This window comes from Pagrus pagrus, assembly GCF_965226575.1.
Source record: "Pagrus pagrus genome assembly, chromosome: 23".
Classification (NCBI taxonomy): domain Eukaryota; kingdom Metazoa; phylum Chordata; class Actinopteri; order Spariformes; family Sparidae; genus Pagrus; species Pagrus pagrus.
In genome coordinates this window covers 9,015,503-9,029,487 of record NC_140205.1, presented here as the reverse complement: position 1 = coordinate 9,029,487, position 13,985 = coordinate 9,015,503, and the positions used below count along the sequence as shown (strand labels likewise).

At 39.1% G+C, this 13,985-nt stretch overlaps 2 protein-coding genes across 3 annotated transcripts; both read left to right on the top strand.

The window, feature by feature from the left end:
• Positions 1-360: 360 nt before the first annotated feature.
• On the top strand, positions 361-5,657 carry LOC311252818 (protein mono-ADP-ribosyltransferase PARP11-like). 2 transcript variants are annotated; one of them, XM_084346359.1, is made up of 9 exons: positions 361-531; positions 632-680; positions 788-912; positions 2,190-2,310; positions 2,428-2,503; positions 2,833-2,905; positions 3,398-3,525; positions 3,812-3,959; positions 4,056-5,657. In XM_084346359.1, exons 1-9 carry the CDS (start codon positions 487-489, stop codon positions 4,356-4,358), a joined length of 1,068 nt encoding a protein of 355 aa, XP_084202485.1. In that variant the 5' UTR covers positions 361-486; the 3' UTR covers positions 4,359-5,657. The 2 variants fall into 2 exon arrangements, with proteins under 2 accessions (XP_084202485.1, XP_084202484.1); XM_084346358.1 differs by having other exon boundaries at positions 3,808-3,959.
• An 834-nt stretch (positions 5,658-6,491) lies between these two features.
• parp11 (poly(ADP-ribose) polymerase family member 11) lies at positions 6,492-8,940 on the top strand. The gene is made up of 7 exons (XM_084345688.1): positions 6,492-6,642; positions 6,752-6,866; positions 6,955-7,024; positions 7,161-7,224; positions 7,917-8,050; positions 8,132-8,283; positions 8,370-8,940. The coding sequence occupies exons 1-7, from the start codon at positions 6,547-6,549 to the stop codon at positions 8,663-8,665; spliced, it is 927 nt and encodes a 308-aa protein (XP_084201814.1). The 5' UTR covers positions 6,492-6,546; the 3' UTR covers positions 8,666-8,940.
• Positions 8,941-13,985: the final 5,045 nt, after the last annotated feature.

Sequence of the window (13,985 nt, the reverse complement as noted above, 5' to 3'; positions counted from 1 at the left end):
TTTCTCTCTGGGAAGTAGAGGATTACATTAGGTACAAAAGTATATTCAACAGTAGCTGACTGATAATATTTCTTTTATTTTACTATTTAATCCCTATAACCCGAAAAACTTGTTTGATTTGCAAGCTGAAACATGTCACACCTGAAGCTAAACCACCTTTCATCCACCTGGATTTAAATATGTATACATAATCATACCAGGCTCCTTATTCTAAAGCATTTATGTCATAACTATCTGTACTGGAGACATCTATACATATAATATACATAACGTGTGCATATTCACTGCATGGGACACCTGCCAGGACAAACTCAGGGCAACGCTGCTCCAATGACCACACAGGGACGATGACGCAGTGACGTCCCGTGCGTGACGAACCAGGAAATAAAAGTAAACAACGCACAGGAAGACGAAAATGTTATGTAGCGTTAGTCATCCACTTTCGTTTCTCTGTGGAGATTTATTGGGGACGCATGAAGGATTTATATGCCGATAAGGACAGAGAGCCAGTTAGAGACAGGCTGGAGACCGGTAAGACGCCCGTGTAGACCGAGGAGAGTCGGGTGCGGCAGCCGCTAATGATAGCTAGCTCGATATGGCCATTTCCTGTATTATTTGAATGTGTTTACAGGATGAAATGCCCTCACGACCATGGCTTAAAAACATCTCCTTGACGTTAGGTTTGTCACACGTATAAAACACCACCTTAGCTCCCTTTGACTTGATGGTATCTTCGTTTGCTATTTTTGCCTAAGTGTGTTGGCGTGTTGTCACTTATTAATTTCAGATTTAGCAATGTTAGCCATCAGATCGTCCGAGGAGGAGTCCACTGAGACTGAGGAGATGGACACCTCAGAGCCCAACTGGTGCTGGTTCTACCTGGCTGAGTGTGGAGTGTGGCACATGTTCGAGGTAGTTCACGGGACGTGGGCAACTTTACACATCACAATACACTTTACAGCAGTCCTTATACTGTATTCCCCGCCTCCTGCCCCTCCCTCAGTGGTGGCCTTGCCTCTAATTGTGTGCCATTGAGGGACAAAAGTCCATTAGTCAGTAAACTCCCCCCAGCTTAGTTGGCTCCTTGGCTGGCTTGAATAATGGCACTGAGAGGAGAACGGTTAAAGGCTATTACTGTCAATCCTATTGCATTGTTAATTTCCCTTCACCCATAAGCTTGTAAGTTAAAGGGGCACTGTGTAGTGTTGGAGAAGAAATTAAATCTCAGAAGTTTAATATTTACAATATTAATTAGGTAATAGAACAAACTCTTTACCATAACTAAACAAGCTGTTCTTGGAGGACAATGAGGTCCCCAGACCACTGTTTGAAGCTAGAAAGGTGGCAGGGGCCGCCACATATAAACAAAGTAGAACAAAATGAGATTGTGTTGTCCTTTTTAGGTCAGATTGTTTATTCAGTTTATACAATCATGAAAACAAAAAGTTTGTTTATTTAGTTTGTTTGGAAATCAGCCAAAGATCTTTCTCTTCTGATTAAAACTACACAGTGCACCTTTAGAAAATAATGGTCATCATGTTCTTGATTTATTGATCAGTTGTTTGGTCTAAATAATGTCAGAAAATTAAGATGACATCCTCAAATGTCTTGTTTTTAGTCCACAGGACAAACAGAAAACAGTAAAGAGGAGTAAAGAAACCAGAAAATATTCACATTTAAGTGTAATTTTGACTTTTTTTCACCCAAAAATTGCTCAAAACTATTAATTCAACAGTTGACCATCAATTCATCGTTGTAGCTATAAATCATTAAATAGTCAGTTAATAATTTCAGGAACTTATGATGCCAAAATGCCAAACAGATGTGAGCTTTCACTGCTTGTCGCTGACTTGTTCTCTTCTTACTTTGTTGCAAATTTTATATTTTTTGTTTTTGGACAAAACAAGAGTTTTCATGAAGTCACCATGTGCTTTAGGATGTTATGATTTTTACTGTTTTCTGATGGAACGAAACAACTAATCAAGACAAAAAAACAGATTCACTGATAATAAATAAATCATTTCTCCATGTTTTGTCTCTAAAATGTGTTAATGTAACATCTTTAAATGACGATAGCAGAGCTACAGTTAATCAGTTATCTAACTATTTGCTGTTCAACTTTCTGTCAATTGGCGGATTGATAAATCGACTAATACAGGCTAATTTATCTTTCTCAATGTCCCTGTCAGATTGATCCCAGTGCAGCCTGCTCTGTGACGAGCGCTCAGATCGAGCAGTGCTACAACAGAAACCAGCGAGGTGTCATGGAGTTCTACACGGCCAAGTACACCTACAGACTGGACTTCTCAGGTACAGTAACATTAAAGGTCCTTCATCAGACAGACAATATTCAGTAGTCAAGAACTGTGGTAAAGATTTTGAGTAAGACATTCCTGTGGCTTCTAATCTTTATTTTTTCCTCACCAGTCATGCGTCAGATAAATGTAACGACGGGGAAGCAGCGGCCAATCAAACGCTCCCTCCACTCCGCAACTGGCTTTAGGTGAGATTTGGTGACATCCTTTACACTTTTTTGTCCTCAATTGACTTGTGGAACAAAGAAAAGATGTAGGATGGAGCAGGGTGAGGTTGTGTGTGTGAAGGCCATACTTAGAAAAAAAAGGTCAGGAGTCGAGTGTCCGCTGGCGTCAAGAATCGCTGACATAAACCATAAATTCCTGCGAGCTCCACAGGGAGCTGCCTTCACTCTGACCCTTTGGTCTCTCCAAAAACCACAGGAGCAAGAGAGAAGAGGCACAGATATGTTAAAAGAAGGTTTTCTCTTTTGTAGTTCTTGTGACTTATTCTACCGTTCCTCTTCTCTTCTCACAGGTTTATATGTGATAATCTTGCCTTGCCTGTTCCCTGTCATTGGGAGAGAATCAATACAGATGAGCCCTATCAGGTGAGTTACAAAGTGCAGCTGTTCATTCATATTGTCAAAATCTCACCACAGACACGCGGGAGAGATGAAGTTTGGGAACTGTGTGGGAGTTGGATTAAGAAACACACATTCTAGTTCACACAGGTTATGTTTCCATCAATGCCTCATTTATTTAACATCATTTAAATCCACACACAACATATAAGTGTATTTAGTGGATTTTCTAATCTACTGACATGAACTTTTAAAGCCTCCAGGATTATGTTTAAAATCACAAAACAATTGCTTTGTGTGTTATTTTCTCACTATAAATGACCGTACATGTAATAAATTATATTATAATATTCCAAACTTTGAGTTCAAGGATGTCAAAAACTTTGTTCCAGTCCTCGAAAGACATAAAATAACAACTGAATCTGTTAGAATTACAATAATAAAAAATAACATTCTCATTCTTTGACATTGTAACTTACCATTTTCCCGTTTTACCCATGTGTGACTGTGCTTCTGCAGCTCATCCAGCTCGGAAGAGACACCTATGAGTTTAAAGAAGTTGCGAGACTGTACGAAAGGACAATGGATCATCCAATCAAATCCATCCAGAGGATTCAGAACTTGGACTTGTGGGAATTCTTTTGCAGGTAGACAATTGTTGTGTAGTTGAGGGGTGGACTGCACAGAAGTGCTCTCTTGTGTTAGCGGATGATCCTGCTGTTGGTTTGGAGCTTTATCTCTTTTACTGAAACGTTTTATTAATTTTGATGAAAAGTCTGTAACCACACTGAGTTTTCCTTCTTCCTTTAAAGTCAGTCATACTGTGGTTTTTAGCACACCCCTGTAGCCCTTTGTAGCTTGAAAATGCACTTTGTAAAAAAGTGATCAGTACTGTGTGTTGTGTTGTCACTGCTTGGTTCTCCCCTAAGGAAGAAAACACAGTTGCGAAAAGTCAAGCGCACATTGGATATTGAGGAGAGAATGCTGTTTCATGGCACAGGACACAGCAACATACAAGCTATATGTACATTTAACTTTGACTGGCGGCTCACAGGAAGCCATGGCGATGTCTATGGCAAAGGTAGACCCTTCTGTGTTGTGATGCAACATCATGAAACAATTCACTGCACTTTATTCGGTCTGATTTTAACATCTCATTCAACTTCCCTTCCCGCAGGGAGCTACTTCGCCCGGGATGCCAAGTACTCGAGTAAGTTCTGTCACACCACGGGGAAGCACAACACCACCCTGCAGAGACACGGACTCGCCCCGCCAATATTTGCAAGCGAGCCGCCCTACAAGACCATGTTCCTGGCCAGAGTGCTCGTCGGAGAATACACAGTCGGCCATCCGATGTACTGCAGACCACCTTCGAAGGACGCAAGCTTCACTAACTTTTACGACAGCTGCGTGGACGATATGGCCAATCCAAAGATTTATGTCATTTTCGACAGCAATCAGATTTATCCAGAGTATCTGATTGAGTTCTACTGAAGCCTGAGACAAGAAGATATGTACTTTTTTTGTTTTTTTTTTTTCGGATCTCAAACATGGAAATAATTTGGACGCAGAGACAGATGACAGGACGGAATGGAAATCTTGTTTTTCAGTCAGATCCAGTGCCTAACTGGAGCATGAGTCATCTAAAGTGCCTTTGGGGGAAACGGAAAAAGACAGTCAAGGCTTTGTGTACAGTCTCTATACTGTACAGTATATACTAAGAGGCCCTTATGGTTTGAACGTCTCTGTGGTGTAAAAAAAAAAGGATTAAAATACTGACTAGAGATCAGTATTTGTGGCGATTTTGTATTTAATGCAGAATCTGTGCTTGCTTGTTCAATATCCGTGCACAGTTGTCTCATTGCAGCCTGTAGGTTATAGGTGATGTCCCGCCATTACTCCTTTCACATCCACAGTGCCACGCATGAGCTTATTTACAAGTCATGTTGACATTATTCTCAATGACAATACCAAAAACCACAACACGTTCCCGCTCGCTCATTTTAGCGCTGTGACCTGTCAGTTAGTGACATCGAACATCTGTGTGTGCCTAGTACAATGTATTATGTAGGCATGGATTTATTTTTTTTGTTTTTATTCCAAAAAAAAAAAAAAAAAAACGCTTCTACCTCTTTTTTTAACCATGCATCGGTGCACTTTTCCCCCCTTTCCATGAAAGGTTTCGTATCCGTGTCACAGTGACACAAACTTTGATGTCGTGTTCATTTGTGGTCCTTAAGCAATATGTGTCGGTGTATCTTTTCTGTCCATTGACTTCAGTCTTTAAAAAGGACTTGACAATGACCGAAGTTGAATATTGTAGTTCAACCCAGAAGATCAGTTCCAGCATCACATATGACTTAATCTCATCCGTGTGATGTCACCACCTGCTAACATCTTTCTTTAAAGGAATAAGCAGGTTATGTTTGCACCTGGTGTAAATTTACAAAAAAAAATGAATGTAGCCAGCACATGTATAGTACTGTAATTGAAAATTAATGTAATATTGCTTTGCTGTGTGCGTTTGTTGAATACAATGTATGATTGTGTTTGTGTGTGTTGAGCAAGAACAATACTTCAAGTTTGCCACAAGGTGGTGCAACAGTACAAGAATGGATCTCAAGCAACTCTTGCATTTAGTAAATGCGGACTAGGGAAGAAACAACCCGATGTCTTTAGTCTTAACACAACAGCTGTGTGAGAGTGTAGGAGTGTATGAAGCTATATGTGTGTGTCTATAGTTTGCACATTATGTAACTAATAAACTTTTCAAAGTACACGTGGTCAGTTTTCTCTTTGAGAACAGACATCACAGAGGTGCACTGTTGAGGAGTGCAAGCCCTTTGAACATTTATTCAGTAGTGTTCATAGCAGTTGTAAATAACAGACCATCATAATGCATTTTGAACTAGTAGCAATGAGATGATATCTAAATTTAGGGTCGGTAGGTCATGACCCCCACCCAACCACCGAGACAAGCTTGAAGATATATGAATCTGCATTTTGACAGGACCAAAAAACCTTTAGGAAATTATATCAGTGCCAGCAAACAGATGAAAATTGGGCTCAAATTAGGCAGCCATTAACTCAGTCAGTAGAGTTATGTGCAGAGGCCTTGTCCAAGCTGCAGCGGCCCTGGGTTCGAGTCCAACCTGAGGCCCTTTTTATAAAAAAATAAATACATTCCAATGTAGATATCTTCAAATGTAAAATTCATGTTTTTATGTCGTAACAATGAGTAGATCTTTAATGACCCACATATCCAAACTGCAAATGGGAAACTAAAATGGGAAATTTCTGCTTGTCACAATCCTTTTTTAATGTGTGTCAGTTCAGCTTTAGATATCTGTTATTCTTCCCAGAGAAAAAGGAAGGACTAATAAACAAAAATTGCTTTACAGATATCTTAAAATAACATTTTAAGTGGAAACTAAATTGCTACGAGTCAGACACACAGATGAAATGTGAACAATGTCACATACTCTTTCACTTTTAAATGTGAGAGACAGGCGGCCTCCCTCAGAGGCGTGGCTTTGATTCATACAAGTCAGAGACACCAACATCAACCTTTATACTTACTGGAGTGAACCAGAGAGAGGAAGGTCAGGTATAAACCATATATATTTAGCTTTTGTTGTGATAAAACTTTTTTTCCCCCCATCAGGACAATGTGGCACAATGAAGAAATGGAAGACATGGACACATCAGACTACCCATGGTGTTGGTATTACCTAGCAGACTGTGGAAGGTGGCACCGATTTGAGGTAAACTGTTTTCAACGTTCACAGTCAAGCGATTACTTTAGAAAAACACACACAGAGCAAAATGTCTGAGGTAAAACTAACCTTGCGTTGCTTTCTATCCACCCTGCAGGACGACCCAGATAACCCACTCAGCAGTAAGGATATTGAAAACTACTACCACAGAAACTCAAAAGCAGTTTTAAATACATCAACAGCAAACTGTCACTGCAACATAGACTTCTCAGGTATCTGACTGCACGGTTCTTGTTCACATTATGTCCTCGTCTGCCTTTAGGGAACTTGGTTCACATGACTTTCTGTGTTCTTACACAGCAATGTTACAGACTGACATCAAGACAGGAAGGCAGAGAAGAATCCAGCGGAGCTTTAACGTTGACAGAAGGTAAAATGAGGCTTTAAAATACATAAGTATCACAAAAATGTACGTTCACGAAAGTCAATGATGTGTGAGTATTGTTTTCTGCAAAATGAAAGTGAAACTCAAGCTCAATGCAGAGTTAACTCTTTCCCGCCCACAGCTGTTCCTGCTTCAGTGCTGCTCCTGTCTTTTGGGAGAAGGTTGATCCTGCTCTTCCATATCAGGTGACAATAACAGAAATGTATTTTAAAACTATTCAGCAGTGATGTGAGCGGTTTGATATATTGAGGTTTAAAGTTCAAAATGACAGGCTGCTTTAATCCTTGGCACAAACACAGCTAAAAGGCTAAAAGTCTATTTCTCAGGGACAGTGCATATTAATGAACAATAATATGCCAGAATTAGCCAAGAGGCTATAGTTTTGGGGTTGTACAACACAAGAAAAATATTAACACATTATTTTGCATGAAAATTATAGAAAGTAACATCAATATTGACAAATAGTGAAAATTCAAAATTTGGATTCGTATTGTCTAAATTCAGCAAAACATATGTCATTACCAGCTAGCATCTTTGCTTGGGCTAGGAATAATGAGTGCAACTTGAAAAAGTAGGGTAAAAATCTTTTTTTTTATTGTGCAGTTGCTGAAAAAAATTTTCATTCAGAGACTTTGAGGAGTCACTCTGTAATTATCTTTTAGAAAACATAACTTACTACTAACTTGATTGCTGTGTTGTGAGAGGCATACACAGGAGTTAGCGAAGTAGCATGTCAGCTACTGGTACTGGTACACATTTTTTACCCAAAAAATCTCATAAAGATGTATTTTTAAAAACAAAATCAGATAATAAATAAGAGAATTCATTGCATATATTGGCCTTCATCAAGTGTTTATTTCTTTAATACATCTCACAGTTAATCCCTCTGAGTGAACTCTCCCCCGAATATAACTGTGTGGCAAGTTATGTGAAGAAGGACGGGCTGCTGGACCGACCCATCGTATCGATCAGCAGGATACAGAATCTGGACCTGTGGGAAATCTATTGCAGGTACGTATCCAGGTCTTTGAGTTCTCCTCATTCCCTTCATCAGTCGCCTTCGTTGTAATCAAACTGATCCCTGTCTTAAAGGAAAAAGAAACAGCTCCTGAGGATTCAAGGCATCAAAGAAATTGAGGAGAGGCGACTCTTTCATGGGACTGAAAACCAAAATGTCGACAGCATTTGCAAGTTTAACTTTGATTTACGGTTAGCTGGACAACATGCACACGTATACGGCAAAGGTGAGTGAAAAGATACAGCAACAACTATCTTTGCACCTAATGGTTGTAATGAAGGTTTGACTGTAGGTTTTCTTTTTTATATTTAGGAATATATTTCGCGAAACATGCAACACTTGCGAACAAATACAGCAAGCGCAGCACGGATCCGTTGCCTCTGTATGGCGGAGAAACACAAGGGGTAAACGGTGAATACAAAGTAATATTTGTGGCACGGGTGATGGTCGGAAAATCAACCGCTGGACAACAACATTTCAAAAAACCTGATGATGGAAGTCGTGAAAACAATCACTTCAGCTGTGTGGATGATATCAGCCATCCCAATATTTTTGTTATTTTTGATCCAAATCAAATATATCCAGAGTATCTGATCCAGTACAGATGACGTCAGGAGGATCTTGAGCAAAATCACCATTTCTACCTCTACTTTTCTACAGTAGCAAAACTCTTTGTGTTTTTTAGAAAACTTTTTCAAACTACATTTTTAAAAGAGGACCTAAAATCTGCACTGAATGTTTACATACATTTCAATTTGCAAAACAAAGTAATATTACAAATGAAACTAGTTTAGGTTTGGTTTATGCTGTGTAATGGATTAATGCATTATTACATATCAACCTTGTCACATTCATTTTCAATATTTATTATTTGTTATAGTTTCATAAATAAAGTTCGTGGCAGAACCAAACCAAAAGTCTTCATGTGTTTATTCCTCTTCCAGCTATTCATCATCTCGATCATGTTGTGGTTCAATGGACAGGGAGCGCTCGCAAGATAACACCGGTTATATCAGATATACCTAAATAAACTAAATAAACAAACTCTCTTTGTTTTCATGACTGAATAAAGAAACTGACTTTAAAGGACAACACAGTTTCATATTGTTTTACTGTTTATATGTGGCGGACCCTGCCACCTTTCTAGCTTCAGAGTTCTTGGGATCTTATTTTCTTCTGAGAACAGCTTGTTTATTCAGTTATGGAAAATAGTTTGTATTATTACCTCATTAATACCATACATGTTAAAATTCTGAGTTTGAATTTCTTCTCCAAAACTACATAGTGCCCCTTTAATAGTTACTATTTTAAAAGCCTGTCTGTCTGTATTCTTTGTCTGTCTTTTACTGTTTATCAAAAGAGGATGTCTACAGTCTGCAATGCTGAACCACGCCTATCATTCAAATACAAGCAAATAAGCTTGGCTGTGCAGCCGGGAAAATGAAACCTGACTGGTTGCGCTGCTCTCTGATGGTGTTAGTTTCCAACACGCCCACACCAGTGACGTCTAGAGGACAGGTGGTGTCCTTCCTACCACACCTGCACTGACATTACTGGCTGTGGGGCGTTTTCCTTACGAGAAGTGTTGCTGGAGTTTCGACCACAATCCTGCCACACAGCAACGCCAGTGAAGTAAACAATAATAGAAAGACGACTTCATACATCAGTGGTTTTTTCATATCTGACTAACCTCATTGGGTTAGCATAGGCTTTTTGTTAAGAGGTTTAGTTAGTGTAAGACAAGAATAAAAAAATGGGTTTACTGTACTTGATAGAAACCGTCAGCAGAGGTCGCCGTTGACACACGTGACATTTGAGAAGTGGAGGTTAAACTGTTGGCACGGATCAGCGCTGGCTGCTTCACATTATGTTTCTACTGGCACATTTCTGCCATCATTTCTGCACAAAACTCCTTCAGAGTGAGTCAGCAGCTCATTATTCTCTTCTCAAAAAGCCAGCAGTGCTTCTCCCAGAGTCATTATCATTAGTTACCCGAGGGTGCCAGCTGGTGGCTACATCCAGAAACTGATGGGATATACAGTACAGTAACTCAGTACATTTATATACTTACAATTTTTTGAAGTATTTGTACTTTACTTCTGTTACTTTATACTTATACTTCCACTCCACCACATCACTAGACTTATTTGATTACTTTGATAGCTTGTAATTACTTTCCAGATGGAGACAATCAGAAAAATGCTGAATATTGGATAATATAATCGGCCAGGTTGACCCATAGTTAACGGTAATTATATGTATAATTAAGATGTACTTTTGATAGTTAAGTACATTTATCTCCAGAAAATGACATTTGATACTTAAGTATGTTTAACCCTTATGAGTCCTACTAGAATACTTTTGGTTTTGCCTCCATATACCACATGAAAGACAATTTAACATGACAATATGTGGTATCTTTTGTTGCAGCACATCACCACCTACATGTCTTAATTTCATGCAACTTCATACTTGTCTGAATTATTGTATTTTTCACAAAAAAAGTGATGTTTCCACTCTCTTCTAATTGAAATAACTGTTGAAAGAGGTAAAAGTGTGCAGTATGAGTACATAAAGGCCATAAAAACACAGATTTGTGTAGCAGAACTCTGTTTAACTTTCCTCCCTGATTAATCGTCTCATGACCTCTCAGATTGATCTTGTGACCCTTTGGATGAGGTCCAAAAGTGGTTAAAACGAGCTCCACTTCAATAAGCTACCACAGTAAAATGCTACTTACACAGTCATGCGTCAGTGTTAATCACATCAGTCACAGAGGCCGTTTGAATGTATTATGAGCACTTTAACTTCTGATACTCTGGTATACTTTTCTTCTGTACTTAAATAAAGGACTGTTACTTGTAGATTATTTTTGCAATTGTTATATTGGTATTCACTGAAGGATCTGAGTCTGTGTAGTCTGTCTTCTACAACTGGTTATATATATAAAAATGAAAGATTAAAGAAACAGTTCCACATAATTATTATTCAAAATGTTGAAATTAAACCTTACATTCTCTGGATAATTAATATAAAGACTGGGGCAACAATAAGAGCCAAATAACTGGCAAATAATTGATCTTTCACCTATTTCTTGATCAACTAAATGATAATATGTATGCCCGACTTTTGAAAGAAACCACATCTAAGGCCCCTGAATTACACTTCACAGATAGTACTAGCCACGTGCTTCCATGCTTACCTTGAAGACGTAGTATCGAGCGGTGAGAGGAAATCCTTCATCTTGTCATGAGCCTGCTGAACTTCCTTCCCTATTGTGTAGTCTCGGCGGTTTACTTTAACATGTGGGCCCAGGTGTTGACCTGCTGACAGGAGTCGTGTCTGCCGGATATGGGAGAAGACCCGAACGTGCATGTAGCGACCGTGTGTGAGTAATCTTCATCCTCTGAAGGACAAAGGCGGATTTTCCTTGCTGTACTTGTTTGACTTACTGATTCACACAGAGGATCATACCGGCCTGTAGCTCCGCTGATAAGAGGCTATCAAAGTGCTTCCTCATTGGGTGCCAAGCCGGTGTGACCTGAGATAAAAGGAGGCAAGATGAAGCCAGGTGTACCAAGATATGAAAAGAAGAGTCCTGTTAGATGTTACTTTAATAATGGACAACAAGTAAACTTCATCACAATGACTTGTTTTGCCAATACTGAAATCATTTCTGGAAGATGGACAAGTCGTAGTCTCCGTAGTTTCCATCTTTCATGCTGTGTAAAGACATTTTATCAACAAATTCATATGTCAATTACTTGATAAAAACATGTAATCTTGGCGTTTACTGAGGTACACAACTGATCACTGCGGTTTATTAGTCCACTGTAATTAAAACAGATACAGACAGAAGAGGGGCCCAGGGTGTCACGGGCCCCTCCAGGAGTATGTGCCACCCTATTATTGTTACGGTTTGAGTTTTTTTCATTTCCTGTTTTAATTTGAAGTTCGGCCCTCATGTGTCATGTTTTGCTTTTCATTTCCTCCCTTTGTCTGTTTCCCTGTTCCCTGATGATTAGTAATCAGCCCGTGTTTTTAAGTCCTTGTCTTCCCCCTCTGTCTTTGTTCTGTTCGTGTCATTCGTCTCCTGTTCCTGTCTGCGTCCCTGCGTCAGTCCTCGTCCTCGTCCTCGTGCTCATCCTCGTGCTCGTCCTCGTGTTCTCAGCTCTTCGTTGGTTTTTTCCCGTTTGTGTTTTTTACCTAGCCCTAACCCTTCTGTTATTATTTCTGGATCTGCTCCTGCCTGCTTCCTCTGTTTTAATATTCCTTTTGGATTTTAGGATTTTGTATTATTTTAGTTTGGACTCTGGATTTTGAATCAGCTTGTTATTAAAACTCGCTTTTTGTTTCTACCTGCCTTTCTGTGTCTTGTGTTTGCATCCCGTTTTGTTTAAACTCTAACAATTATCCTACAGTGTGATTGGCTATATATTGGTTTTATTTCTCATGTATTACTTTATATTTTGTTATAATTTGTGTGTATATTGTAAAGCACTTTGTAACGCTGGTTTTGATAAGTGCTATACACATAAAAGTATTATTATTATCATTGTTATTTGCCAGTGAGAGGTGGGACCTTAATACAAACCAACTGTTTGAAGAGTATTCTTAAATGTGCATTGTTTTCTTTTTGCTTTTGGAGACACAATTTCTTTTTGCGGACTTGTGGACGTTTTATAATATATTTGTATGGTGTTACTGTTCTTTTAAATCTTTTAAATGTGCTTATTTTACGTCATTATTTGACCCCTGTATTGTAATGACTCAGGTGTTCATTGTTATGGTATTTTTCGAAGTTGTAAATGATCTAATTGGACGCGTGGGGATGTTGTGTTTGGCAGATGGCGCTTCAAAAATAAGGTTATTTCTATGCATAACAAACACATTCTTAATTCAGAGTCATTATTATAATCACATAACAAAATGTGTCCTCGCAGACTCACGCTGACTTCTCGTGCACAGTTAGAAAAATGTTTTGAAACTGGGGCTCGCGAGTTCCTCGGAGTCAGTAAGTGAGTCGAGTGTGATACCTCCTGAAATATTAACAGCCTGGTGTGTTGGAGTCTGGCGTGTGATTAGACCCTCTTTGATGTCGGCTTCATCACGATCATATCAACACGGTGAGTTTGTGCAGAGACCGAGTCTAATTAGTGGCTCCCTCTGAAGGCTTTCTGTGTGTGTGTCGTGTCATTTAGAGACAGAGATGAGCGTGCCACTGTTCTCCTCCGTCTCTAATATAAAACCACCTCCTTTTTAAATTATGTAACATTTCAAACACTCATAAATATATTTGGGGATTTTAATTAAAGCCGGCCCAGGAGGACGATTCATAACTGCTGCACTCACATGACACATTCCTCTCAGTGTTTATCCAATGCGACCTTCACACAGGACGGTTTGTTTAGGCCTGATGTTCTGCTCCTCTTCAACACACACTTAACATTGTTTTATGGGCTTCAGGACTTCTCCTGATTTTATGAGGATTGCTTACAAACATGATTTTGATGCATGAGATGCTCTTCCCTCGTTGCCTTAAATAAAGTTGTTACATTATTACAATTAAACTGGATTATTGATATGATTATGAAGGCTGTGAGGCTTTAAATGGCCCTTTTTGTGGGATCCATGATCCTTAATGGATTTTTATATCTATATGTGTGAATGAACAGAGAGTTAGACCTTACTGGGGTCTAATCATGTTGGGAGAAATCCTCCGATCTTTTACTTAAAGGTCCCATTTGTAAGATAAATCAATCCCAACTCGTCAAACACTGACTCTTTGGGATTGTCGGTCGATCTGACCGACAATCCCAAAGAGTCAGTGTTAGACGAGTTGGGAATAAGACTCAAAAATCAACTTTCTTACAAACTGGACCTTTAATTAAAAGTAGCAATACTGCAGTGTAGATCTACTCTGTAACA